General features: G+C 41.8%; 4 protein-coding genes across 5 annotated transcripts; 3 read left to right on the top strand and 1 right to left on the bottom strand.

Moving 5' to 3' along the window:
• Positions 1-419: 419 nt before the first annotated feature.
• LOC120679081 (transmembrane protein 120 homolog) lies at positions 420-4,519 on the top strand. The gene is made up of 10 exons (XM_039960579.1): positions 420-647; positions 1,063-1,141; positions 1,258-1,352; positions 2,424-2,528; positions 2,631-2,710; positions 2,905-3,001; positions 3,074-3,181; positions 3,357-3,443; positions 3,826-3,894; positions 3,977-4,519. The coding sequence occupies exons 1-10, from the start codon at positions 435-437 to the stop codon at positions 4,157-4,159; spliced, it is 1,116 nt and encodes a 371-aa protein (XP_039816513.1). The 5' UTR covers positions 420-434; the 3' UTR covers positions 4,160-4,519.
• Positions 4,520-5,537: 1,018 nt separating this feature from the next.
• LOC120678458 (sphingoid long-chain bases kinase 1-like) lies at positions 5,538-18,104 on the bottom strand. 2 transcript variants are annotated; one of them, XM_039959649.1, is made up of 11 exons: positions 17,859-18,104; positions 16,889-17,263; positions 16,534-16,627; positions 16,402-16,439; positions 15,744-15,890; positions 15,413-15,512; positions 14,219-14,661; positions 12,297-14,051; positions 11,913-12,011; positions 6,119-9,292; positions 5,557-6,000 (listed from the first exon to the last, which is right to left on the bottom strand). In XM_039959649.1, exons 1-8 carry the CDS (start codon positions 17,886-17,888, stop codon positions 13,896-13,898), a joined length of 1,383 nt encoding a protein of 460 aa, XP_039815583.1. In that variant the 5' UTR covers positions 17,889-18,104; the 3' UTR covers positions 5,557-6,000; positions 6,119-9,292; positions 11,913-12,011; positions 12,297-13,895. The 2 variants fall into 2 exon arrangements, with proteins under 2 accessions (XP_039815581.1, XP_039815583.1); XM_039959647.1 differs by lacking the exons at positions 11,913-12,011; positions 12,297-14,051; positions 14,219-14,661; ... (4 more) ...; positions 16,889-17,263; positions 17,859-18,104 and having other exon boundaries at positions 5,538-6,000; positions 6,119-6,628; positions 6,752-8,826.
• A 2,918-nt stretch (positions 18,105-21,022) lies between these two features.
• On the top strand, positions 21,023-24,244 carry LOC120678433 (protein ENHANCED DISEASE RESISTANCE 2-like). Its single transcript, XM_039959619.1, has 3 exons — positions 21,023-21,285; positions 22,680-23,599; positions 23,962-24,244. Coding segments are annotated over exons 2-3 (921 nt in total). The 5' UTR covers positions 21,023-21,285; the 3' UTR covers positions 23,963-24,244.
• A 610-nt stretch (positions 24,245-24,854) lies between these two features.
• On the top strand, positions 24,855-27,284 carry LOC120678434. Its single transcript, XM_039959620.1, has 4 exons — positions 24,855-25,086; positions 25,212-25,324; positions 26,091-26,260; positions 26,537-27,284. The coding sequence occupies exons 1-4, from the start codon at positions 25,005-25,007 to the stop codon at positions 26,973-26,975; spliced, it is 804 nt and encodes a 267-aa protein (XP_039815554.1). The 5' UTR covers positions 24,855-25,004; the 3' UTR covers positions 26,976-27,284.
• Positions 27,285-27,427: the final 143 nt, after the last annotated feature.

The following is a 27,427-nucleotide window of genomic DNA, read 5'->3' as shown; positions in this document are numbered from 1 at the left end:
ATATGCCATGCCATGCCATTGCCAGCATGCCACCAACCCCACTCACACATACATCCTCCATCGCCAACAAGCAACGGAGGCCTAAAAAGGCCCCGAAATACCAACAAAGCCCCTGAGAAAGGCAAGAAGAAAAGGCCAAAATCCTACTCACCCCCCTCCAAATCCAAATCTACATCCACATCCCCTGAACTAAAACAGCTATTTAAAGGCACCCAAATCTCACCACATTCACACCCTCCATTAAACTAAGGAAGCTCAGCACAAATCGAATCATCAACCCACCCCACCCCCCCTCCTCCCCCATCGCCGTGGGGCCCGCCCGTCAGCCTCCGCCGCCTGCCTCGCTCCTGGCACCCCCAGCTCCAGCGGCCTCCCCCCCCTCTCTCTCTAGAGAGAGACTAGCCGCCCCTCTAGAGAGAGAGGAGGAGAGAGAGATGGGGGAGGAGAGGAAGGGAGGGGGCGGAGGGGAGGAGGCCGCCGCCGCGGCGGCGCGCGCGGCGGAGCAGGCGCGGGAGCTGCAGGACGCGGCGGCGGCGCTGCTGACGCGGACGCGGGCCGAGGAGGAGGCGCTGCGCCGCCGCGCCGCCGCGCTCCAGGGGGAGCTCCGCCGGCTGCGGAAGGCCGCCGCGCACGCGGACAGCGACAAGGTCCGTTTGCTAACCCGAGCTCGCGCCCTCTGTCTCTGAGTGTGTGCGTGCCTGCCTCCCGAGCCCCCCCTTGCGTGAGTGCGCGTGTCGGCGGGTGGAGAGGCTGGAGGGGATCGCTCGCGGCGGCGCGCCTAGGGTTTTCGCCCGCTGCTCGCTGGGCTCTGCGTGCCGCGTTGGTGGGCTGTGGGTGGCGCCGGATCGCCGGGGAGATCTGCTCGTGTGGAGCTGTGATTCGGCCTTCTGTAACAGTGCCAGCTCACATGGTGCCAATGCGCTGTGGAGTCTGGATGCCTGGCAGGGAGTCTCGGAGTCCTTGGATTCCTGAATCACTGCGTCATTTTGCGTGCCTGCCGCTGATTGATCGTCGCAATGTGCATTCTTTGCTCGTGTTGATGCGGCCGTGGTCTTGTGCCAGGTTGAGGAGGACTTGGATCGAGCGACGTGCCTCATCACCGACGGTGATGTTGCGTCGCTGCTCCCGAGCAAGACGCATGGTAATTTGAGTTGTTTTAAGCTTGATCTTGCTCTTGAGTTTGTCGTCTTCTTTTTTTTCCCAGGGGTGAAGCCTGTATTTTATTAGTAATGTTCTGTACTTCTGTCCGGTTGGCAGGCGCTTTTCTGAAGATGTTCTTGGGCCCAGTGAATTTGCGGGCAACAAGAAAGGAGGTGCAGCTCAAGGTGAAGGAGGAATACAATAGCTACAGGGTATGTGTGAAAGTGTACTACTCATGGTATTATAGGTGTCAAGTTGTATTTTTTGAAATGAGGACGTATACGCGTGTGCCGGAGACACCAATAAATGTAGAGTTTTGGGATTTGGTTAGCTCGTTGAGCTAATTATCTTAGGAACGATATTATGTTTTTGATTGCTCAATGATTGTACTAGTTGAAAACATGCATGATCACAAGGTATTTTTTTTTTACCACGAGACGTATAATATCAGAGTTAACTTGGGAAGCACAGAGAATCGTTAGGTTGTACATCTGTGCTGCTCAACTGACAAAGTAGGTGCTTATGATATTTCATTTGTATCGGACCCCATTCAGTCAACATAATGGTCTAACTTGTGGAAGTTGATCTATCAATTAATTTCAAATTGTCCAATTAAATAGAGTCAATATAATGCACTCACATTTCCTTTGAAACTACAGCCTAGCAACTTGACCCGTCTAAATTTACAGAAATGACTAACATAACAACCCTCTTGACTCCCTCACTTTTCTTAGTGGGAAGAAATTCCTGGTAAGTTCAGCAATACAACTCTAAATTGTTGTCTTGATTGATCCAGTCAACAATGCCACCCATTTAGTGAAAAACGTTGTTGCTTATGATATATATTTCAAGGTAAAGGTTGCGATGACGGTGATACTGAAATTAGCATCCCTTCTGTGCGAATGGACAGTCAACATATTAGGAGAATATCAACTGATAATTGTTGGAGTATATTGAGCCCATGTATAGAGGCCCATCTAGAGGCCCATGTATAGGACTATATATACCCACCCATCTAGGATTTGGAGGAATACATCTCATAACTCCTTCCTACAATAATATTAATATTTTCCATCGATTCATTTGCAGCATTCTAAGCTTGAACACCTTGAAGTACACAAATTAGGAACTATATGCATCCTTTTAATATGTTTATGGAGAAGGAGTTTTACTTAAGATATCAATGTTAATTCCACCGAGCAAAGTGTATAAAGCATAGACATATAACCAGATCAGCAAGAGATCTTAATTTTTGTTCGTAATTACCTTTCCCTCATTTCCAGGATAGAACTGCCTTACTATTTCTTGGTTTTCCGGTGATTCTATTGTTTCTTCGACAATGGTTATGGAATGGTTGCTTTCCAGCACTGCCAGTTCAGCTATACCAGGTACAGTCTAATGCTTGCTTGTGACAATGCAGCATCCTTTGAATGAATCCTATGTTTCATGCCATGCCAGAAGACACTGATATCTCAACTTACCTTTGACAGGCTTGGTTGTTATTCTTGTATACAACTTTAGCTTTACGTGAGAACATACTGCGAGTTAATGGAAGTGATATCCGCCCTTGGTAAGGACCACTGAAGCCCTGGCATTTAAGCATATCTGAATAAACTTTGGGTGTTGTGGCCTGTGGACTATAGTTTGTAAATTAATGCATGTGGCAAACTTTCTGGCTTTAAAGACCTATGTATCCATTTAAAACTTTCCATATGCCATTCTGTTCCTTATTATGACTGTCTCTTGTTGCTTCTTCCCCTTAAGGTGGATACTCCATCACTATTGTGCCATGCTGATGGCTCTTATAAGTCTCACATGGGAGATAAAGGGACAATCACAACCTGATTGTGCACGTAAACAGGTACGCAGTTTAGATCTTCCCATCATGTAATGGATACAAATGCATGTGCTTAACCTGTCCTTCTTTTGGCAGAGAGGCGTGGAACTTTTTCTGTGCTGGGCCATAATGCAAGGATTTGTCATGATGTTGCAGAATAGATATCAGCGTCAAAGATTATATACTAGGATTGCTTTGGGGAAGGTAATATTCTGACAAAAAAGAGGAAAAAGTGCTATTTGTCTACTGTGGTGATCTGACTTTTCTTGAGGAAATTACACAATTGCCATGACCTTTTGACCACATTACTCGTTGCATGGCTTTTGCCTGGGCTCGTATGCCACTTCAGTTTGTAACTGGAATTTTGATTTGCCATCAGGCTAAAAGAATGGATGTTGTATGGGGAGAGACTGCTGGTGTCGAAGGTCAATTATTGCTGTTGTGTCCTCTCCTTTTCCTCTTGCAGGTATGCTTTCTTCTTATGACTTCGTTGTGTTTGAACATGGCTACATGCAATTATCTAGTTAAGATCATCTAGGATTATAAGTTGCAACGTTTTGATTTGCTTTCCCTATTTAAATGCAGTTATCTATTTGAGCTCATCTTGGATAAAGTTGCAAAATTATTTTTTGGTTTTCCTATTTCACTCGTGAAATTGCTTTGGCATATTTTGTAAATAGACGATGCTTTTCCCAAGGATTTCTTTATGATAGTGCCAAGTCTTCTATGTCAAGCAGCATTTTTCTAATATTGATTGGCTTATGATTGCATCATCTGGCATAAAGTTGTAGTCTTCTCATAAATGTATGCCTGCTGGACTAATAATTTAATTTTCCCTTTTTATCTAGGGATTTGAGGGTTATGTTGGTTTTTTACTTCTTCGCACAGCTCATACTGGCGTCATCCCTGAGTGGCAGGTCAGAGACTTTAGCTGTTAATGCCAACACAGGATTCCACTGTATTTTTTCTGTGCTATAAGCTTTGTGCTGTGTCACACAGGTTGTGGTCTGTGGGATTCTGTTGATTGCAATGGCAATTGGTAACTTTGCAATCACAGTGGACACCTTGATGGTTAAGTCTAGGTTCAAAGCAAAGATGAAGAAATCCAAGGGCAAACGGGATCTGGATACATGCCCCTCAGCAACAGGTTCATCACCGACAGATTCGACAGGCAAAGCATGAATGGACTAGAGGAGAAGCTCCTCATCCAATGAATATCACCCATGTTTAACCAGGGCGCATTACCGTTGTAAAGAAATAGTTTTTTTTTTTGGCCATCAGTTCCTAACCTGACCGTCTCCGTCAAAGCTCATACTCTATGTAATCATCAAAAAACTAGGTTGCTGATGGTCCTAGGGTTAAGGTGATCGAGAATAAACCGCTGGTGTTTTTGTTTATACTTTTGTCCTGAACATCGAGTGGGCTAGATGAAATTAGGACTGTAAGACTTAGCAAAGTTTTCCCGGTATAGTTGTGAGGCATCTGTCAGATTCAACATATGAAGTTGTATACAAGCTGTGATTGCTTATTCTCTCTTTGACATGGGGCATGCTTCAATTGTTTCTAAAAATTCCTGGTATAAACGCTCAACAGTTTCTTGTGAAACATCTGTGCCTCTGAGGTGCATTGAATCAGGAGCATAGACATATAGAATGTGGAACAACTCTATTGTTGATTTGTAACTCCTTCAGTGGCTACAGGTGCATTGGTAGAATGGCATGATGAAAAGGGAAAAGTCAAAAGTCTAATTTTCAACCTTCAACTACGAAACCGGATAACATAGGCCATCCAACTGTCAAAACCGTGCAAGTTTGGCCCCTGGGGTGGTTTTGAAGATGATTTTCTATTTTGTGAGAATTAAAAATATTCAATTTTAAACAAAAAATTTATAAGTAATTCATTTTAAGTCAAAAAATTATGAAATGGGTATCAAAAGTTTTCTAAAAATGTAACCTATCTATTGTCACATGACTTGTGAACTATTCACATCTAATTTTTTTATGTTCATAATATTTGGTTGCTTGCAGTTATGCCTATTATTTTTAATAACTAAGATTCAAATGGAGCAATAATAGATAGGTTACATTTTAGAAAAATTTTGGTACTAGTTTTATATTTTTCTGATTTAAAGTGAATTAGTTTTGATTTTTTAAATCTAATTAGATTTATTTAATTTTGTTAGAAAATACAAAACCACTTGAAGGGCTAAATTTGCTCGGTTTTGACAGTTGGATGGTCTATGTTGTCCGGTTTCGTAGTTGAAGGTTGAAAATCGGACTTTTGCGATAGTTCGAAGGTGAAAATTGGACTTTTCCCTGGTAAAAATGGGTAATGGATGAACATCCCTGACATCTTCAGTTTCCCATGAGCGTGTGTATAAAACATAGAACAACCTTCCAGTGGCTACCACTGCAAATCGCCCTAAAAGCCTGAGGTCCCAACTGGACTTCTGAAGCTGTTTCTGTTTTCAGTTAGAAGGCAATGCGAAACGACGCCCTGACAAACTTGGCACCATGTCCTCAAAATCACAAACTTGGCACCCATACACTAGCAAAGCATATACCACCAGAAACAAATAATGATCCATTGGTACACTCCATGTAAATCACACAAAGGCATTTGCAGCCAGCATTAGCATACCGCTGCATCAATTACAAACAAACATTATTGTGTCCATTTGTTCTTGATAATCAACACACTCTCACACCATGGGGGACAGTTCTGGGGACGCATCCTCCCAGCTTCTTATTTTCAAGCACACGGCCACACGCATAACCAGGCAAACCAAACCAGAATACCAGATAGAGATACATCGTCAGCCTCAAGAGAGACAGACAGACACGAACTCACACATGCAGTATAGTAGCAAGCACACAGATAGAGCAAACTTGGTCGATGCAGGACGTACGCTAGCATCAGAAACCAATTTATTCTTGAGGAATTGAAACACACTGAGAAAGTCTTGGGAAGCAACGCAAACACTTGGAATCGTTCCACTTCCAACACCAGAGTGAAGCAGTGAACTGCAAAGCACAAAGTATATACAAGTCATCAGTGAGTGCTCTGTGGATCGGAACATGAAACAAAATGAAGGAGAAACGAAGAGATCACATCAGAAGGAGAGGAGGATGTTCTTGGTACCAGGAGAAGGTAGAAGCAGCAAGTTCACCGGAGGACCGTGCCTCGCAGGTGGCGCTTCTTGTAGTACTTGGAGTGGCGCGGCTGGAAGAGGGAGGGGTGGTGGCCGGACTCCATGCCGTCCCACTCCAGCTTGTCCCACCAGTCCTCGCAGCCCACGGCCACAGGGCGGCGGCCGTCCGTGGCCGGGAGGCGCCTGAGGCCCCAGCAGCCTCTGATGAAGATGGTCTTGAGGTTGGGAGCGTACATCTTGGCCCCGCATATCAGCTTCAGACTGGAAAGGTGGTGCAGGTACAGGTGCTTGAGCTTAGGGAATCCCAGCATGCCTTTGGGTTCATGCGAGGCTGCTGCTATTTCCTCTTGAAACCCTCGCTCCACGGGGAAGACCTGCCTGAGGTCGCCGCAGCAGAATATGTGTGAGGGTCTCCAGCTGGTTGGACAAGTCGTCGTAGGATGACAACAGGAGGACATATCTGAGCCTGGGGCAGAAGTGAAGGTGAATAGCCCGCAGTGCTGCAAAGGATCGATCAGGCCATTTCTTCGACCTTGACTTTCTTAGGCTGATGTGCCAAATAGAACGGGCCATCAAGAGATGAGCCGCCCAGAAGGTTTCCAGTTGACGAAAATTCGGGTTACCATAGTCTGTGGCGAAGACAGTCTGCAACCTGGGGCATCTCTCCACGCGGCACCACTTGAGCTTATCCATTACTGTCCAAGTATCTCCTCGCACTGACAGATAAAAGCGTTCAGGGTAAACAGTGGTGATGGACGAACTGTCGTGCACGTGCAACGACTTGACCCAGTTCATCACAAAGGTTATGGCCACCAGTCCCCGTCTGCTGACTGCATCAGTGACATCGCCTATTCCCTCCCCAATCTCGAAATGGGCGTCCAGTGGCTGGAATTGTGAGGACGCACAGCTGCTCCCATCAATCAGCGTAGTAGTTATCTGTCGTTCGGTGCTGACGTCATGGTAGGTCGACGACCTGGCCTGCAGAGGCGAGCCAGCAGCAGCTACCCGTCCGGTGCTGCTGCTGTACTCGTGGCCCATCTTCGTCTTGTAACAGCTTCTTCCATCGTCTTTGCTAGTAGACGATGACCAGCAGAGAATCATCTTAACTTTATGGTATACATAACTATACCGCTCGAGAAAATGAAGGGACTCAAGGAACCTCATGTCTGCGACGGCAACAAATACATGGCAGTACTCTTCCTCTCCTTTGTCTTGGAAGGCCAGCAAAGGATCACAAGGCCATGGTTTTCTGGCCACCTCTTGTCCTGATGATGGTCGAGTGTCAATGCATGGCAGCCTTAGTTGATGAAGCAAAGAGGGCCAACGAATTGAGCGGAGCTGCTCGCATCCCACCAAAAAGACTCGCTCACGTTTTTCCCTAATGACTGCCCAACCATCGTCCACCAATGTAACGACCTTTGTAAGGTCAAGCATTTTGAGTGCTGTGTGGGAGAGGTCCAGCTCCTCAAGCTTTGGCAACGACCCACATAGTCTGAAGTCCACTAATCTTGCACACCCAGCCAAGCTGATAGATGATATTTTAGCTTTGCTCTCATGATGATACTCATCTTCTCCTGTGTCCAAGCGGAATGATTCAAGAGATGGAGGGAGTCCTTGAGGGCCAACATGTTCCAACCCAACACAACCATCAAGAACCAGTGTCTTGAGGCCAGTTGCACCTGAAAGGCTCGGCAAAACTTGCATGGTCTCGTTCCCAGACAGGTCAAGGAGCTCTAGCTTAACCATATCCGTGAATTCATCTTGTCTTCCCGTCTCCCAAGATCTTGTAGGCTTGACTACTCGAAGCTTGCGAAGGTTTGGCAATCTTCGCCACGCAAAGTTGCTGCGCCAAATCCTTCCCTTGTTTACATGAACCTCTCTAATGTCTGCAGCCACTATCATCGGTCGTCCTTCTGTTTCATGTGGAAAATCCAATTCCCAATCCGTGTGCCACACATCTAGCACCCACAGCCTCTGGAAAGTTTCCACCGCTCGTTCACCTGTCTCCTCCTCTCCTAGTTGCCGCTGTTCATCCAGGCAGCTGTCTAGTCCAAGGAATCTTAAGCTGCGACAGCAATGAAAAGGAGGTGATGAAAAGTTGAAGGTACAGCGGCATAACTTCAGAACCCGGAGTTGGTCTGCTTGATGGAACCTTTCGTTAGGGAACGGCACGTATCCGGTTCCAGTTTCAGGTGCAAAGAATAGGGACGTTGTCGTCCCTGGAGGAACTTCTTCGAAACAGGAGTTGGCAATACAAACCCAATGTTTTGTGGAAATATCCAACTGAGAACCAATGTCCTTGACCGCATTAGATGAATAGTCCTCTAGTCTTATATGCTGCTGCACAGCAAGAGCAAGCTCCCATGCTTGGTTGTCTTGGCCTCCTCCTGTGATCCCATCGCAAACCCAGTAGCAGGAAGCATGGGTTGCCCAGTTGTAGTCTATGCGGTTGCCACCTTGGCTATTCAATGATAAGTAATACAGGAAGCATTCTGTAAACATTTCAGGAGTGACATTAAAGCCAAGCTTATGTGTGCACAATGCCATTTCTCTAGCCTCTACCGCTAGTATTGCATTCCATTTGCCAGGAAAATGAGAAGCATAAAGAAAACGGAAGAGTGATATGTCCTGGTCTCGAAAAATCCACTGTTGTCACGAAGCTGTCCACCACTGAAGCACCACAGTACCTTAGTACCGAAAAGTTGAGGTGGTGGAATGCCACAGCTTGCCAAGTCAACCATGCCATCGCTTCCATTGTGAAAGATAACTAAACATCTGTACTGTCCTAGTGATCGAGCTATCACTATCGTGACGTCCGGGATCTCAGCTCTCGAACCTTGATCTAATCCGCTGAAATCATCCTCCTCATCTTGCCTATCAAAATCAGCAGCTACCTGCTGAGTAATCTTAAGCTCGTCCGCGATTGCTCTTTGCAGTGCCCTTCGGCTCTTCCACCTCGTGCAATCGATGTGGATGATCTTGTCAAATTTCTCCCATAAAGATGGTGGAGGGTGCTCCGCTATAGCTCTAAGCACCGCAGAAGCACCCAGTCCATATTCCCATCCGTCAAAGTAGAAGACCTTGGGTGCAGACTTTCTCGAATCCTCCAAGTGTTCAGAAACTATTTGGTGTACCGCCGTCTCAATGTTGGTTGCTTTAATCTCCTGCATTTTTTGTTCCGTACACCAATTAGCTGATATTTCTCTTCAACCAGGAGCGGAACCACAGCTAAACTGCCCCTGGTGGGCTAGCTCAAGAGACTGACATGTTTTTCCAGAATTATATGGTGAATATAAGCCTAGTTCGAGGGAAAAAAAGAAGTTTATATTGGTGCATCGGCACAGGGAGGCTCAACGTGGTGTCACCCCTATCTTCCACCCCCACAAATCTAGTAATTATAGTGTAATCCTAGAGGTGGGACTTCGCTCGTACCATGCCACTGAGGCCCGGCCCTCTCGTGCCTCGTGCCTCCACTACAAGACAAATATAATTTAAAGACACTTTTGTATAGATATTGTATAATTTATCTTTACAAATATATCACAATGTATTATAAAAAACACTTTTTGTGGAACTTTAGAAAGCGTCGCATGTAATGAGAAACAATTTGAGGCATTTTAAATCATAGAGACATTTTTAAGTCATTTCATAAAATGTCAATACAGATTATTAGGGGCAAGTTTGAGATACTTTAATTTTTGACCTTAGCCTCGTAGAGGCATAGTTTGAGTCATTCCTTTCAATATCTTGAGACACTATTTAGATCATTGAGGCACATTATGGAATACTCATAAGAATTATACCAAGTGTATGTGTAACAATTGTTGTAAGGTTGAGATAGCTAGCAAGTTGAGGATTATGCAATGTGGTGTGAGGTCTTGAGTTCGAGACATAATAGTGTGTCATTACAAATTGTCTTATAGAACATATAGAGACAATTATCTCTTCTATCAAAGGGACACTCAATGCAGTGACACCTCTACGACATAGTGGAAAATGACTCTATGATTATGTAGAGACAACGTAAAACATCTCATGAAACCAAAAATAGTGTCTCTACATGCATGTTTTGTTGTAGTGCTCATAATTATGCCATGTTTGATCGGTATGCCAGTGAGCCGCTCTTGCGTGTCGTGTCGTGTCGTGCCGGCACGATACGCACGACCCATAACACGCCGTGTCATCATCGTGTTGTGCCAGCTAAAGGCCTAACCCTTGGAAAATATCGCTAATAAGGGTTTATCGTATTGCCAATTGCAATTCTCCACATAATTTGTATGTGTATCCACCCAATTTGTGGCAAGGGTGGGAAAATGAGAAAAGAAGGAAGGATAAAGGCTAAAAATATCATTTGACTTATGTTGCCATCCTAACTACTTAAAACGTATCGTGATGTGCCATGCCATCCACCAACCACCATGCTAAATCCTAGGCACATGACAGTCCAGCACAACCCAAAATTTATGGTGCGCCATGCTTTAGGCTGTGTTTCATCAAGTGATCCAAAAATAGTACGGCCCTAGTCCTAACTCTATAATTACTAGGAGCGTAGCAGTTTCAATCTTTCTATTACTAGGGCTGTGTTTAGTTCATGAATTTTTTTGGATTTGAGTACTATAGCACTTTCGTTGTTATTTGATAATTAATGTTCAATTATGAACTAATTAGGTTTAAAAGATTCATCTCGTCATTTCCAGTTGAACTGTATAGTTAGTTATTTTTTTCAACTGCATTTAATGCTCCATGCATGTGTCCGAAGATTCGATGTGACAGGTTTAGGAGAGTAGCAGTTTCAATCTTTCTTTTTAAGTTTCTTTAGTTCCTCCTCCAAAAAATTTTTAAAGAGAATTTTGCTATTTAGGAGTATTAAATAAAATCTCTTTACAAAACTTTTTACATGGATGGGTTGTAAATCTTGAGATGAATCTAGTGAGCCTAATTAATCTAAGATTAGCGGATGGTTATTGTAGCATCACTGTTGCAAATCATGAATTAAGTAGGCTCATTATATTCGTCTCGCGATTTACAACTCATCTGTATAAAAAGTTTTTAAACAGATTTTATTTAATACTTCTAAATAGCAAGATTCTCTTTGATGTGACGGGATGTAAAATTTTTAGGGAGGGAACTAAACACCCTATATAGGAACTTAACATGCCTGTCTCATTATTTTTCTAGAAAGTTACATGCATGTCTCAAAAGCACATCAATGTCTTTAATTAATGGCCTACCAACCATTAATTATTGCGCAGGTGATAATGAGAATCACCCTGCACAAGATTTTAAGTGTCTCAATCAAAATCCTTTATTTTTAATAAGTACATTCTTAACAAGTTTCATTTTGGCCCAGTTTAGTTCCAAAATTTTTTCAAGATTTCCCGTCACATCGAATTTTTGGACACATGCATGAAGTATTAAATGTAGTTTTAAAAAATAACTAATTGCACAGTTTAGCTGGAAATGATAAGATGAATCTTTTGAATCTAATTAGTCAATGATTGAACACTAATCACCGAATAAAAACGAAAATGCTACAGTAGCCAAACCCAAAAAATTTCGCGAACTAAACACGCCCTTTATGATCTCTAAGGCCATTATTAATGGGGTTTTTATTCTCAATAAATAATGTATCACCTCAGCAAATATTGTGACATGACAGAGTACTTATAACGGTGATAAGTAAAAATTGTCATTGCTTCTGGTGATAAATAAAAAATGCCATTGTACCGGTGTATATTCTGAAAGCACGCAGCATATATCTGCAGGGTGAGGAGAAGAAAATACCTGAAGAAACATGGTGATGGACCAGCAAAATGAAGAAAGCTCCAGACATCTAACCCATCTCCAGTCGCTTCAAGATGGATCTCCAATCGCTAAAGAAGTCTATATACAAGAGCAAATTGGTTAATCAACAATGTCGGTGAACATAACTTTATGTGAACATATTCCTCATTTGGAATTAAGAAGGATTGATGTTATAAATTATAATTAGAATATACCTTGGCAGCTAGCTGCAATATAGTGTGTGTGTGTGTGCGCGCGCGCGCGCACGCGTGTGCGTGCTATATATGTAGTATATTTGCTAACTTTCTCAAGAGAAATGGTGTGTGCTGGAGAGAAACGGCTGCAACAGCAAGAGGTAGCGGAGACAGATCTAGCAGTACTAACCGTCGTCGATGCGACTATTATGCGAGAGCTGCCTGCAATGACCTCCTTGTTTGATTGGTTGCTTCTGAAGATAGCTTCACCTCGTAGCTTCTGGCAATTGCTTTCAGAAAAGGAAAGGTATGTGCCGTGCTCTTTGCTTGGGGCTGCAGCAAAGAATATCCAATGGACCTACACCCTTGTAAACTGACACTACTGGAAAATGAGTCATCCATCCACCATACAAGTACCGATGGGGATTGGACAACAGGGTGTTTCAGAGGAAATCCTGCTCAGAGCTGCAGTTGCGCGACCTGATCATATAGGCGGCAGAGGCTACGTATTTAGGAGAGATGACAGGAATGTAACTGTCATAGTCCGTTGCTTCTCGGTTGTTCTATTCTATTTAGCGTAATTACATTCTCATGTACTCTCAGGGTGAGTGTGTTTTACGATGTGTAACCCAACAAACTTCATATTCTTCTTTTTGATAAAAAGAGAAGCACAGCTCTCCGGCATTTTCGATGAAAAAGAGAAATGGTGTGTGCTGGGAGAGAATTGAAGTGGCCGACACAGCGAGGCAGCGTACCGTCAGTGTGCGAAAGCTGCCTTAAAAAAATAAGAGCTTCCCGTTCTTCAGTTGCTTCTGAATGTAGCTTCACCTCTCATAGCTTGCGAGATTGGCTTTCAGAAAATTGAAGGACATGTGCGGTGTGGTCTTTGCTTGGGTCTGGAGCCAAAGAATAAATTAAAGACGGAACAGCCTTCCTGTCATACAAACGAAAGTAGCTTGCTGAATCGTCGAGATGATGTGGCTCCAAAGTCCAAAGGCACATAGATGATCCACTTGTCCGATGGCTCATAATGTTCTCAGCAGACGACCGGACATTTGTGTATTTGTATTGATCAAGACTGAGTACCACCCACGTCCTCAGCAAATCACGATAGCAGAAATGCAGATAACAGTATGCACAGCTTCAACAATGGAAGGAGGCAAAGCCAAAGCTACAGTATCATTGTGGTTGATGTAGCTTGGCATTGAATCAAGGGCTGTCATCTTAACCAACATGCATGACTCTCATAGCCACCACATTTCTAGCTAGCTTGCACCATGGGCCACGCCCCTTTCAATCCAGCAATATACCAGGGCCAACTCCCTTGCCATTCAATAATCTCACCTTACCAATTCGCATCTACCAGGTTTGTCACCCATTTTCAAGACAATGTTAAGTATATATCCTTGAGGACACCTCCCGCTTTTGACTGTGAATATGGCCACCAGACATGAACTTCCTCATTGGTGGTGCACCCCTCACAGAGGGTACCAGGGTGTCATGATAAGCAATTTACAATGCGCTGTTCCAGATTTCCAGTCCCAACTCTGCACCTGCTAGGTTTGATAACATGGTAGAATATGGAGTCCAGACTGAGTGTCCCCGCAGGACTACCATGACTAGCACGTGCCACCCTTTTGTGCACTAAGGTCGTGACCCTTATTTACAAACTCACAATACATAGTTGGAAACAATAGTGGAATACAAATGCCTTCATTTTTCATTAATCGGAAAAAAATCACTGTACTGCTCAACACAACAGAATGACTGCTCAAAGGTTCGATAGTTGCTACTCCAATGCATCGGGATGCCGGCCGAGCAACCGGCCTTGTGCTGGAAGCAGCGAGCACTGCCATTCGGTTTTGCCCTCTCCACGAAGAAGCTCCCCATCAACACCACAACCATTGTGAGTATTGCCAATCGGCCTAATCTTTACTTGTTTTACCTGCGAGCAATTGTTACAAAACCAAATACCACATATGATTTTGCAAAGCGAGGAAATTGATTGAAGCTGTCAAGTAAGTTCAAGGATGTACAGAGCTGGTATTGTAAACCTGGTTACTCTAATTACTGCAAGGAGTGATGTGAAGAAATACGAGTTAGTCAAGATACCTTGACATATTCCACAAAAGGAAGTAGGAGATGCCAGCAAAGCTGATACGCGATGAAGAAGCAAAACAGTTTGAGTCTGCCACTTCCATGGACAAGAATCAAGTCCAGACTGCCATCATCATGCTGAGCTTTTGGTGCAATAACTGGAGAAAGTAAACCCCGTGCAGGCTTGCAAAAGTGATTGCAGACAAAAATGCCAAGAAACTCCCCTCTCCTGGTAATCCAGCTATCTTCAATCCTACCTCTCCTAACCTTGCCATCACCAGAAAGCTGCTCATGAGATTTTTCAGTCAGTGGTTTCAGTTCAGGATTTCTCCCTGGTGATAAAGACAGATATTCCACCTCAAATCTGTATTGAGGTAATGACAGAAACTTCAGAAGGCCAGCTGCAACATAACGGAAGGGACCAAGCTGCAGGCGGAAGTTTTCAGATAGTTGCAGAACTGTGAAGAAAAAACAAAAATGTTTTAGGCTATAAGCAAACTAAACACATCGTGTATATGAATACAGATATATAGAGGACAAAACGCATCACATCCAGAACATCTGGAATTCTGGCTTTTGCATTTAGTGTTACCAGTAGATAAGATTTAGTTAAGCAAGAATTACAAACAACAATGATGGCATGCTTCATATTTGTAGCGCAAATTTTGAAGCCATTTAATAGTATCTCTATTTATTGAGAATACAAACAGAAGTGATTAAGGATCAATTACCCAGATATGAACCAGCATATCCCTTTCTAATCCTAATTAACTGTCAAGACCATGACTCGATGTTCTATTATTTATTGCTGTTCTTATCTCAAGTCCTTTTCAAACCAGCCTCCTTGCAAAATTAAGCAATGGTTAGGCTGTCTAGAAATTTCCTTCCACAGATCCCCCCTTCACCCCTTGTGTGGGACAGCACTAGGTACGCTCTTTTCTTACCCCTCTAAGTCCTGCTATATTATATAGTTTCAAATATCCCACATAAAATCTCTTTTATCCTTACTAACAACTAAGCCACAAATAATAATTAACACAATCATGCTTGAGGCCATACCTAAATTAAGGTTATCTGGGTAGCGAACAACTCTCTTTTTTAAAAGAAAAAACCTTCTACATAATTTCTAACCTAGATTGGCAGAATTGGAACCAAGTTAAGAGATCAACATTACATCAGAATTATATCTGCAGAGGAATGAAAAATTACCATCAGCTACAAAACCATAGTAGGAAGCTGTCAAACCGAAATGAGAAACACCAGCTTGGATCCATTTTACGGCAAACACATCTATTGGTGTGAAACCACCCTGAAGAATAATGAACTTACAAATTAGTATGTACTGTCAAGTTTGAAGATAATTCAAATCAGGAAGAAATAACTTCATGGTTGGATGACCTAGTATGAAATAGTTGAACTTAATACTACGCCATCCTTAAATATATGGCATTTAGGACAAGCTAATTAGTTAAGAAAATGAACTAATTTGCTTGTACTAAATGTTGTATATTTAAGAACGGAGAGAGTATAAAGAAATTACCTTAGCTAAAGCAATTGCAGCAGAAACAGGATCCTTGATGCCAAGAACAGTCCACACCAATGAATTATCAGAACCAGCAGGTATTATTCCAATGGGAAGCCGAATTGCCACTTCAAAATCATCTCTACCAAGTAAACCATTCAAAACCTGCATTAACACATAGAAATATATCATTAGCACGATGGATAAATTTTAGACCCAAAAAAAAATCCAAAATGCTTCTACATATGCCCAGGGTGCACTTATGTCTACCACCAGTGGAAGACTCAGACAAGTGTCAGTGCTACATGCTAGTCTAAACTAATATACTCCCTCCGTTCCAAATTGTAGGTTGTTTTGGGAAATCTAAATGCATAGTTTTTGCTATGCACCTATATATACACTATGTCTAGATACATAGCAAAAAATATGCATCTAGATTTGCCAAAATGACCTACAATTTGGAATGGAGGGAGTAGATAAGAACTTTTAGAAGCCAGCAGTAACTCTGAACTTAAAATGGTAGCTTTTATGAGAGCAACGAAAAAAAAAACAATCCAGCACATACATGGTTTATATATGTACTAAATGCAAAGAAAAAGATCACCCAGAAGCAACAAAGCAAAATGGTATCCTGGTTCAGTTCGTATAAAGAAAGAAAAATAGGAACAGAGCTGACCTCATTTACAATTCCATCGCCACCAACACATACAATACCTGTAAACAAGAGAGAAGACAACGTATTGAATAGTGAAACCAAATGGCACATGATGGAAATTTGCAAAAAAAATAAAAATAAAACTGGTATTACCATCAGGGCATTTGTTGAGGTCAACAGTAGAAGCAAGAACCTTCGCATGGCCAGCATATGCTGTTTCGACAACTTCCATCATGAAGCCTGAAAGCTGCACGAGATCAAAATTCAAACGCAAAAATAATAATTATTATAGGTAAAGGTACTAAAGAAGCATATTTATGATTTCTTCCACTCCAACACATTTAGAATCTATTTTTTGCATGATCTTGTGCATGCTATGTATTTTACATAACTAAATTGGTGACGATATTCATCTCACTGGATATGAAAGAAAGTTAGATAATACACCATAAATAAGTGTAAATGATAAATGGAAAGGGTTTTGATTGAAAAGTTAGGATCATATTACCCTTAACTTCAATTGCACTTTCTTGTAGAAAACATCCCGAGTGCTTCGAAATCCAGAATTAGGATTCAAGATGACAAGCACTTTACGAGCAGCTAACTGAGTTGTATTTGATTGGTCTTGCAAAACATTGACTGCTAAATAGTTGGGCACCTCTTCTCTGCAGGAAGTACTAAGGTCTGATGAACAGCGTGGTACAAGCTTCCTCTGGGTGGAAAATGAAGTGTTCCGCTGAGTTGATTTCCTTAATTTGCGAGGCAAAAATTTCCAGTCTACTTGCAAACTTTGCAAATTAGTGCTATGAATATGCTGATAGTAGTTTCTTGAACGGCATGTATTGGAGGTGAAGCATCCATTGTTAGCAACACTACAGGACACCTGCCATGATGATTACATAACATATGAGCAGAAGAGCAAAGACACGTCCAATAACTTTGACAACATTAGTTAAGGTCCGCAGAATGTCAAGCAAATGGACCAAAAAATGATTGTGTGGTCAGCAGATTATCTTGAAAGTAGTTTTTTTCTATACATACTCGTAAAGGATGAAAGCAAACAGTTACACTGTACAAGAATATATCAAAGACAGTTGGTAAGATGTTCGATAATTTACATTACCGTGGGTATCGCTGAAATTTGGTGCAATACTGGACTTGAAAAACAAATATACATGTCCTAAACATTCAATTAACCTTATTCTACATGATGAATCCACTTGGTGCATAAGATCTCAAAAGCATTTTAGCTTCACCATTTTGACACCACGAGGGCACAAGGAACTGCACAACAATGTACAAGCAACATACTTTATGCTCATAGGCCCTTCACAGGGTCAAATTGAGATGTCCCGTGTCCGTATCATCCCCCCCCCCCCCCCTCCTCGCGCTTGCACTCAGCAGCCAAAGCGGATCGACAGCTACAGAAGCGGCCACAGCAAAACGAAAAAACAAGGCGCAGACGACGAGGGACTCACCGGGGATCGGACGAGGTTTCTCGAGCTCATGATCACTCTCGGCGCACAGCGGCTCCACGAGATCCAGAGATAGCCCCCCGGCCCAGCACCTCCTCCTTCTCCTCCTCCCGTACTCGCCGCAAGGAAGCTGAGCAAAGCCGCCGCGCACGTGATCCGCGGAGAGGGCGGCGGCGGAGGCCCGGTGGCACGGGGATTTGGGAGGGGGAGGGGAAAGCTTGGACTGCCAAGCTGCCCCTCAAGTCTCAATCCAGCCCTTTATTTTTCAGTGCGGGAAAATTTCATATTTTTGTGGCCGTCTGATCGACTGGTCATGATTATCGGCCGATCTGGACAATTTGCAGGTAGGTATTTATTAAGGGCTATGATCATGGGCGTTGGGCGTTTACTGGTGTCTATCTGTCTTTAAATAGGTGATGCTGATGTATACTACCTTCATCCTAAAATATATATAACAACTTTTAATTTAGTTAAAATCAAATATTTTCATTTTTAACTAATAATATCTTCAAAAATAATTATTTGGAAATAGAAAATATTATATGTTGTGATAGTGTTTTCATTATGAATAGACTGATATCACTTTAAGTCAGTTTTAATAATTTCTACCATCTTTAGTTAAAAAGTTTAAGATATTTGACTGAGAGAAAACTTAAAAATAACTATATTCTATGATGGAGGTAGTACTTGCAATGCTTCTAGGAAATCACTTAGATTTTGACTTGCTAAATAAATTGTTGGCAAAATAGCCACTTTGATCCTTCAACTTTGCTCCGAGGATCAAGTTGGTCCCTTAACTTTCAAAAAGACCAATTTGGTCCATCAACTTTTGTTTTTAGACCAAACTTGTCCCTATATTGATGTGATGCTCCATAATACCATGAGATAGATGTGAAAAGTCATTTTTACTCTTAGCTCCTTCTCATACTTAATTTTCATTATTGTATAGTTGTAATTAATCAATAATAGGTCACAAAAGATCTATTATTCTGTTGGCTTATTTGATGTCTCTCGTATTTATTGAACTGCCCTTTCGTATTTAATTTAGTCTAGATCACATAAGAATATCATGCACATGTTTGATTAACTTGTTGCAAACTACTAAACATGCAAATTGTGAAGGAGAGGAAATAGCCAAGGGTAACGATGACTTTTAGCATTAGTCTCATGATATTATGGAGCATTACATCAGTATAGGGACAGATTTGACCTAAAAATAAAAATTCAGGGACTAAATTGGTCTTTTTGAAAGTTGAAGGACCAAATTGACCCTTTGAGTAAAGTTAAAGGACCAAAGTGCATATTTTGCCTAAATTGTTTGTGGCGAAAAGATCAAAGGTTCAATATTTTCTTCCTTCTAACGTGGATTATTTGTATTTGCATTTTGAATGTAAGTGAAGCATATAAGTTAAAAGTACTCCCTCCGTTCCAAATTAAAAGTCATTCCAATAATCTTGGAGAATCAAAAGTTTTTAAGCTTGACCAAATTTATATAACAAGATAATAACATTTATGATACCAATTAAGTATCATTAGATTTTTTGTTAGCTATATTTTCATAGTATATCTATTTGATGTCATAAATCTTTGTGTTTATCTCTATAATTTTGGTCAAACTTTGAGATGGTTTGACTCTCCAATATTCTTGGAATGACTTATAATTTGGAACAAATGGAGTATCATACATTCATTGCACTGTTACAAAACTATAAATTTGGTAATTGAATCGGATGAATATTATGAGAATGAAACTTCTCTCACATCCCATAAAACGAACTACCCCTCCTCTTCTCGTGATACCACAAATTTGCTAATATGGTATAATATTTCACACCTACTATGAAATTTCTCATGAAACTCACACCTTTTGCTACCGCCACAACTCATTGCTGTGTACTGGAGATCTTGTCTTTCCACCTTCCCAGCTGTCAGTGGATTTTTAGCTGGAGAGTTTATGTGTTGACTTGTGTGGTGGATTCCATCTATAAGTCGCAGGAAGGGAGGATGAGGTTTTTTTTATTGTAGATAAATTGCCGCGCTGTCCTTGGCTTTCCGAAGATCTACTTTGAGGCAGGTCTTGGCAGCACCAGAAAAAAGATGAAAGTTCCGAACCAGCAATCCTACACTTGTCCTATCATACCTTCTTCGTGTATACGAAGGAGTAGACTTGACTAACTCAATTCATATGACCAATGATTCAATTGCTACATTGCTAGTACCTAAAATATCCTTCCGAGCTCCTTGGAGCCATGGACTCGAACTCTAATATCGAAACACCAAACAATGTGTCATCAGTCTCCGTTTGCGGTCAAGTTTTAGTCTCATACTATGCAATGTATGAGACTAAATTATGAATCATTGGTCATATATTTGCAATGTATGAGACTAAATTATGCAATGTATGAGACTAAATTATGCAATGATTCAATTATAATTAGAAGTCGTGGATATATAGTTCAATTCCAACATTAGTAAGTAGTTCCCAAGTTTTTTCTTATATTTGTATAAGATCCAAGCATAAATTATGAACAAAAGTTGTCCGTACGAGTTTATAACATTCCAAAAATCTAAAGCTGTGGAAACGATCTTTTTCTAAAAGAGGAAAGTCATGGCCTAGTCGAAAATCACTTGAAGGTTTCCTTTCCACCACTCGTAGGTTTCCTGCCACTGCTAGCGAATCATTTAGCTGGCCTCCTCGTGCCCCAATGTTACCGTTAAAAATACCGTGCCTATTAAGATTGTTAAATATATTCTCTTCATTTTAAATTATAATTCGTTTGATTCTTTTAATTCTAAATTTGACTACTGGTCTTATTGAAAACATTGTGTAAAATATCACTTCTTTTATTATAGGTTGCTTTATTAATATAAGTTCTTCGAAAATAATTTAACTTTGATTATGTTTGTATAATTTTTTTAATAAGATTAATGGTCAAACTTGAAGTTAAAGAGTCAAATGCATTATAATTTGGAATGGATGGAGGAAAGGGGGAGTCAAGAATTTTATTTGGAAAGTAGTGGCACACAATGGTACATCTAGTTTTTCCATTTTTAAATTTAAATAAATAAACGAAATAAAAGGAGAGAGAGAAAAAACAGTATCACACCAATCATGCTTGTCCGGGTCGTCGTCGTCACGTCATCGGCGCCTTCCCGTTTGTTTGTTTATTCCTCGCAGCTACGGCTACGCAAAGCTTTCCTTCCTGGTTCCCTCCCCCGGGCCGCACGATACCTTCCCGAAGAGGCCACAAATCCAAGCTGCTAACTCCCAGCGCAATCCGGAATCCAGGCCTCATCAGATCCTCACCTCTCTCTGCGAGGCTCCCATTGGGTTCCGCTCCGGAGCGAGTCAACCCGTCGCAGCGCTGCGGGTGGAGGATCTCGTCCGGCCGTACCACTTCGGCGGCGGGTAGTCGTCTGGATCCCCAAGGTGAGCTTTTGCTCCTCCTGCGGTTCTCCTTTTGTTTGTTCTTGTCAAGCTGCTGCTGGTCGGGGTGCGTGTTCATCTGACTTTCTGAGTAGGACGCGCAAGAACCATTCGATTCGAGAGCTTGGTGGTCACATAGCTCACGCCTCTTGGTTTAGCGCTGCCCATGGGGCATGGGCGAGTTCTTGCCGGTATGGAGTAGCTGGGCAGGGCTTGGATTCTTTAGCACAACACAAAACCCTGCTCAAAGGGGGTACAGGATTTTTGCCCCTTTGTTGGTCAGTTGATGAGCTGATCCAATTGCGGCCACCGGCACACCACCTTTGCTTCAGCTGAAGAGCCTTAGCCCACAGGATTACGCTCCCAATTCGGTCAGTCAAATAATTGTACCGAGCTTGTGGTAATGGAAGAGCCAAAACCAGTCAAATAATGGAAGAGTCAAATAGTTGGAATGGACATCAGATTGAAATACGTGCTTAGGCACATTCGCTAAAAAAAGGAAACATCAGATTGGCAAAGTTATGGCCTCTTGCTGAACCTAACTAGTCATGGACTTAGGCAGGGATGCGTCACTAGTTGCACCATATTTTTTTAGAAAATGGATAAATCTCCGGAGACTGATCACAAAGCCAAGTTTTACAGTATATCCCAGATCATGAACTGTTCACAAATAATGAAATAAGTTGCACCATATAGATCTTTGATCCTAGCCCCAAGCGTTCTGTTCCTTTTCCATGTTACCTTGTTCTTATGGTATAATACTTCGTCAGACTTCATGGATGCATCACGTCTTATTTGAAATGCTGCTCCGTGCCCTAAGCTTTTAGTGCTATGCTGGCATGTGTGGTCTTTTTTACCACAGCACAAAAATCTTGGCTTGTGAACGGTTTTTTCCTATTGTTGAGAATATTTTATTTAGAAAAAACAGTAGGGGAAGCCCATACTGTGTTAAAAATAGGGATTACAAAAAATATGAAACAAAAGAGGTGAAAATTTTAAATTGCCTCATAAGGCCCAAGAAAAAGCCCAAGGGAACAAGCAGTAACTACGGCACTACGCTCCAAGCTATAAACATAGTTGAGGATATGTTAACCACTAACTGCTCTATACATTTTATCATGATTTTTTAGTTGCCACTGAGATATATAAGTCATTTCAAAGTAGAATTTTTCGTCAAATATTAACATTGTGTTAAGGTTGTAAACGTCTACATTCATTGTTACGGGCCAATTGGAGAGAATCAATAGTACACAAGTGCTTTGTTGGTGCAATGTAAATTTTAAAGTAGTAAAAATTACTTGTGGCCTGCAGTCTCTTGTCTTGTGTACCTATATATCATAGTTTGTTCTATTTGAGTGACAGACTATCAATTACTCACTTGACCTGGCATTTTTTAGATGGCTTCTTCAAATGATGAGGCTGAACACCAGTGGATAGAGAATCTTAAGTCCGGAGGAGCTGTTCCTTGTCTAGCACCTGAAAGCTGTCCTAATGGCTGGGCTACACCTCCTGGTGATTCATTTATGGTCAGAGGCCCAGAATATCTTACAAACAAGGTAAAAATACCTGGTGGAGAATATCTTATGAAGCCTCTTGGATTTGATTGGATAAAAGGACCAGCAAAAATCTGTGAGATCCTGAAAGACAAGAACCATCGTGTTAGGAAAGCCATTGATGAGGAGGTTTCACTTGGTAAACAGCCTTTTGTCTGGGCTTTCAACTTGCAACTGCCCAAGGATAACTACAGCGCAATATTCTACTTTGTATTGCTGGAACCTATACCTGAAGGCTCTCTTATGGATCAATTCTTGAAAGGTGATGATGCTTTCCGGAACTCCAGGCTTAAATTAATAGCGAATATCATTAAGGGACCCTGGATTGTTCGTACAGCTGTGGGTGAACAAGCCATTTGTATATTGGGAAGAGCTCTCTCATGCAAATATGTTCAAGGATCAAACTTTATTGAAGTTGATGTGGATATCGGATCTTCTATAGTTGCAAATGCAATTGTGCATTTGGCATTTGGTTATATTACAACACTAACTGTAGATTTGTCCTTTCTTATTGAGAGTCAAACCGAATCAGAGCTCCCTGAGAGACTTCTTGGAGCCGTAAGGTTCTCTGAGTTGAGTCCAGGTTCAGCTGGTCAGTACGAAAGGCAGTCTGAAGAGCATCAGGAAAGTACTCAGTCTCGGCCTGTCGGATTCTGGCAGGGTTTCTGGTCAAACAACCAAGGCAACCCATGGGAGCCATCCCCTAGCTTACAGAATACTAATGGAAACTTGCACAAAGAAGCAGGAAATGAAAATGCTAAATGGTAAGTACTTAGTGTCTTTTAAATTGCTTTTCTTTAGAAGTATACCTTAACAGATAGGGGAAATATCTCTCGGGCACTTATTTTTTTTTATAAGACAAAGAACGAACGACTGTTGTATGAGTATGAACAGGGAGATCTATTGATAAGTTATGACGTGCCTCATGAGTCATGAACAGTCAGCCACTTTCCTTTTCTTTGCAATTTTCTATGTTATCTTGAGGAAGCTACTCAATCAAATGTCTTCACCACTGTGTTAACATCATTATGTCACTCTTGAAATCTGTCAAAAAAATCGTTTTCCATGTTTGATGATGATTTATCATGTGACATGATGATATATCGTATGTGCTTCTCTCTTGCAGATATTCTTCAGACCCCTACTAGAAGAGATCAAAACCATGTCTTCATCATTTGGGGGTCAATTTATCCATTCATCATTGCATTACAATTCTTCAGTAGGATGATCAGTATCAGATAGTCCCAGGGCTTGTTTCTTTGCCTCCACATCTGCTGTAAAAATTATTACACTGGCCACATACAAGCTGCATAACTCTGTACATAAACTGAATGCCTCCTAAATGTTTAAATATCTCATGGAAGAATTGTATGAAATTCAGGGCGAAAATGTTTCATTCTGCAGAATATGACAGTTGCAAGTATGAAGTATCTGCATTTCAAAAACAAAATTGTTCAGATGTCAGAACATCTGATTCTGGTAAAGATGGAGAGGAATACACATCTGGTGATGAAGTGTGATGAAAGCTACCAAACTGATGGGCACAAGGAAATAATCATGTACTGGTGGTGGTGGTGCTGTCTTTGCTTGCGCGACACATCGCCTATTATGTCGACACCATAAGTTTCATTGAACATGTGTCTACATCTGAGATGTGTGAACTTCCATTGAAATTCGATGAGAAAATTTTAGAATTTCCACGATGATTTATATCAAAATCAAGCCCCCGCCTATTACAAAGAAGAGAATCCACCTATTACAAATTTATATCAAAATTTCAAATACGAACACCACAAAAATTGAATCCCTGCAGCTCAAAATTTTCATAGAAATTCATTACAAAGAAGAAGAGATTACTCAGGAGTTTAGTTTGAAAAAAAAATATTAGTTTGTTTTCATGTAAAAGTGGACCGGTAGGTTTTTTACAGGAGTTAACAATTGGCCGGTCGGTAGTTGCAGCTGAGCACAATAATTTGTCTTTTCTTCAGCCTCCTCTCCCCCCATAAGAGAGAGAGAGAGAGAGAGAGAGAGAGAGAGAGAGAGAGAGACCCAAATCCCACTTTCCCAAACCACGAATCGGTCTTCTTCTCTGCGAGCGGCGGCAAATCCGAGCCCCTCGCCTAGCGGAGGCGGCGAGTCCGTGATGGTCGCCCACCGGCGGGCGCGGACATGCACCATCGCCCCTCTTCCTCCGCCGCCGCCGCCGCCGAGTCGTCGTTGCCACTCTCGCCCGCCGACGGCTTCCTCCGCGGTAAACACGGCCACCAATTTTACGCCTCCCCTTTCGTTCTCGCTCCTCCGATGTGGATTTCCGTCGAGCACCTTGCTGACGTGCGTGTTTTTTCTTTTTCCTTGGGCGATGTGGTGGCTGCGCAGTGAAGGACGGCGTAGACGGGATGATCAAGTACGTCGCCAACGAGCCCTCCGTCGGGCTCTACTTCGTCCAGCAGCACGCCCGGGCGTCCATGCCCATCCTCTTCGACGTCAAGGTTCCACCGCCGGGCCTCCCTCTGCCTCTCTAATATGTTCCCTGTTTAATAATTAGCAGCGCTAAGGATGATGCCTTTGTCCATGTTGAGTTGTGCTTTGGTTAACAATCATGTTGTTTTATTGCTTGAGATTCAGCTTTTGGAGTCGCATATCACCCTAAGCAATGGACGAAATTAGACATTTGACTTAATTGGAGACAGGTTGAAAAGATCGGATTTTTTTTTGTGTGTTTGCTGCATTACTGACGAAGTAGCTTGGAGTAACTGATGGTGTGCATATTTAGAACCTTGTTAGTTAGTTGCATTGTGGAGTTGGGTCAATTTATATCCTTGCCAGATTACCATGATACTGCTCAAGTGTTTGGTATAATCTGATTTCTTGCTGTTTGGTATCAACTTGGTTCCGATACTTGGATGCAGTCAAGCTTTGATGCTGTTCTTGATTAGCAACTAGGGTTCCGGCAATACAGATTGCTTAATATAGTTTCATGAAAATTTTTCACTGCTCTTAATGGTTTGATGGCAATGAAGGAACATCTCAATTATTTTTGTGTAAGACGCAGAATCATTTGAATTAACCACCTTCTATTTCATACAAGTTTCTGGAACAAGCAAACTAGCAAAGTAATATTTCTCTAGCTGCTTTTAAACTGCTGAGCCGTCTAATGATGTGATCAGCTCTTGGTAGTTGGTACTAAAAACCAAGATGATGGGTTGAGCGATATTTTTTCTGTACAAATCTAACATGAGTTTTATCTCCGTCCAGGGTAAGCTTGTGGAAAAGACTCATGAGGTAACACTGCACACAGAAGACATGGAAGATTCTATTTGTGCTGTGAGATCCATGGCTGATTTTGGACTTCCGCTTGCTGATGATATGATCAAGGACATCAATAGGTCGCTGCAAATAATGTCAAAGACTCAACCAAAGAGAGGGTACCGATAACTAATACTTGGGAACTTTACTTTATTTTTACAACCATCGTCTTAAAAATATGCTGGACTTTTTGGTTCACTTTTTCCCTGAAGTGATCACTTGTCTTTTACTTGAGCTCTCCAGTTAGGTACAAAATTCAGATCTTGCTTCATAGCACCAATATACCGCTATAAAACTTTGCTTGACAAACCCATATTCCCTTGTTACACGTATTATATCTTTTCCGAACATCATCTTGAGTAGTTGGTTTTGAGATAACTTTTCATTGCATTCAGGTTGATCCAGAACCCCAGTTGGGGGTTCCAGTCAGGAAAAGGCTCAGGAACATGGGATGAATTGGGTGCTACCAATGGAAGTAGCAGCCGGAACTACCTCTCTTCAATGTTCAACACTGCCAAGCAAAAGGCGTCCAGTCTAAGGTGGCCACAGCCTGATTTTACGACAAAAGATGACAGCAGCGAGAATTCAGCATCATCTGCTGCCCCAGAATCATCCCAAGCTGCTGGACAAGGTGCATCAACACCTGATACAGAAAGGGATGATCTCCCCATTTCAAGCCGACTATCAGATGGTACAGCCACTACGAACAAGAGCTTGCCTGCTACTGATATCTCTGAAACTGCGGAAACTTACAATAAGTTCAAAGAAGAACAAGAACTGAAACTTGAGAAGTGGCTTAAAGAGTCTGAAGAAGCTGGAGGCGATGGAGATTGAGTATGTTATCAGATAACGACTTCAGCTCTGCGTCATTGTTAGAGCAGAAAAAACATGTCCTTTATTTTACTGGGCTCGGTATAACTTTTGATGAGCCTGATGGATACAGATGCGTCGGATGCCTGAATACTGTAATTTGTGAGATCCTTTTTGTCACTATTCTTATTGATCGATAAATCAAGAGACTGAGATTTATCAGTGTACTCTGCTGAACCAGATATAGCGTTTTTACTTAAACACGATTGTACTCTGAATATATATAGCGTTTTACAAATATGATGCAATAGAAAATCTGTTGGATTGTACAAATATTTCTAACGGAAAAATAGTGTTCAAAGTTGCTGCATTTTACCCTTTCCTGTATGCTAGGCTTTTACCATAAGTATCCGATTAACTATCTGGATTATCCGACCGGATATCCTATATATGAACATCCGAAATAAAATAATATT

This window comes from Panicum virgatum, chromosome 6N, assembly GCF_016808335.1.
Source record: "Panicum virgatum strain AP13 chromosome 6N, P.virgatum_v5, whole genome shotgun sequence".
Lineage (NCBI taxonomy): Eukaryota > Viridiplantae > Streptophyta > Magnoliopsida > Poales > Poaceae > Panicum > Panicum virgatum.
Note: the sequence above shows the minus strand (reverse complement) of the source record. Positions and strands in the feature narration are given on the sequence as shown.

Coding starts and splice junctions, on each gene's coding strand:
- LOC120679081 (XM_039960579.1), top strand. CDS start 435: ATGGGGGAGGAGAGGAAGGGAGGGGGCGGAGGGGAGGAGGCCGCCGCC. Junction 648..1,062: donor CGCACGCGGACAGCGACAAG/GTCCGTTTGCTA, acceptor GTCTTGTGCCAG/GTTGAGGAGGACTTGGATCG. Junction 2,711..2,904: donor GGAAGTGATATCCGCCCTTG/GTAAGGACCACT, acceptor CTTCCCCTTAAG/GTGGATACTCCATCACTATT.
- LOC120678458 (XM_039959647.1), bottom strand. CDS start 8,675: ATGGCATTGTGCACACATAAGCTTGGCTTTAATGTCACTCCTGAAATG. Junction 6,629..6,751: donor TGTCTTCGCCACAGACTATG/GTAACCCGAATT, acceptor GATCCTTTGCAG/CACTGCGGGCTATTCACCTT.
- LOC120678433 (XM_039959619.1), top strand. CDS start 22,680: ATGGCTTCTTCAAATGATGAGGCTGAACACCAGTGGATAGAGAATCTT.
- LOC120678434 (XM_039959620.1), top strand. CDS start 25,005: ATGCACCATCGCCCCTCTTCCTCCGCCGCCGCCGCCGCCGAGTCGTCG. Junction 25,087..25,211: donor CGCCGACGGCTTCCTCCGCG/GTAAACACGGCC, acceptor GTGGCTGCGCAG/TGAAGGACGGCGTAGACGGG. Junction 25,325..26,090: donor CCATCCTCTTCGACGTCAAG/GTTCCACCGCCG, acceptor ATCTCCGTCCAG/GGTAAGCTTGTGGAAAAGAC.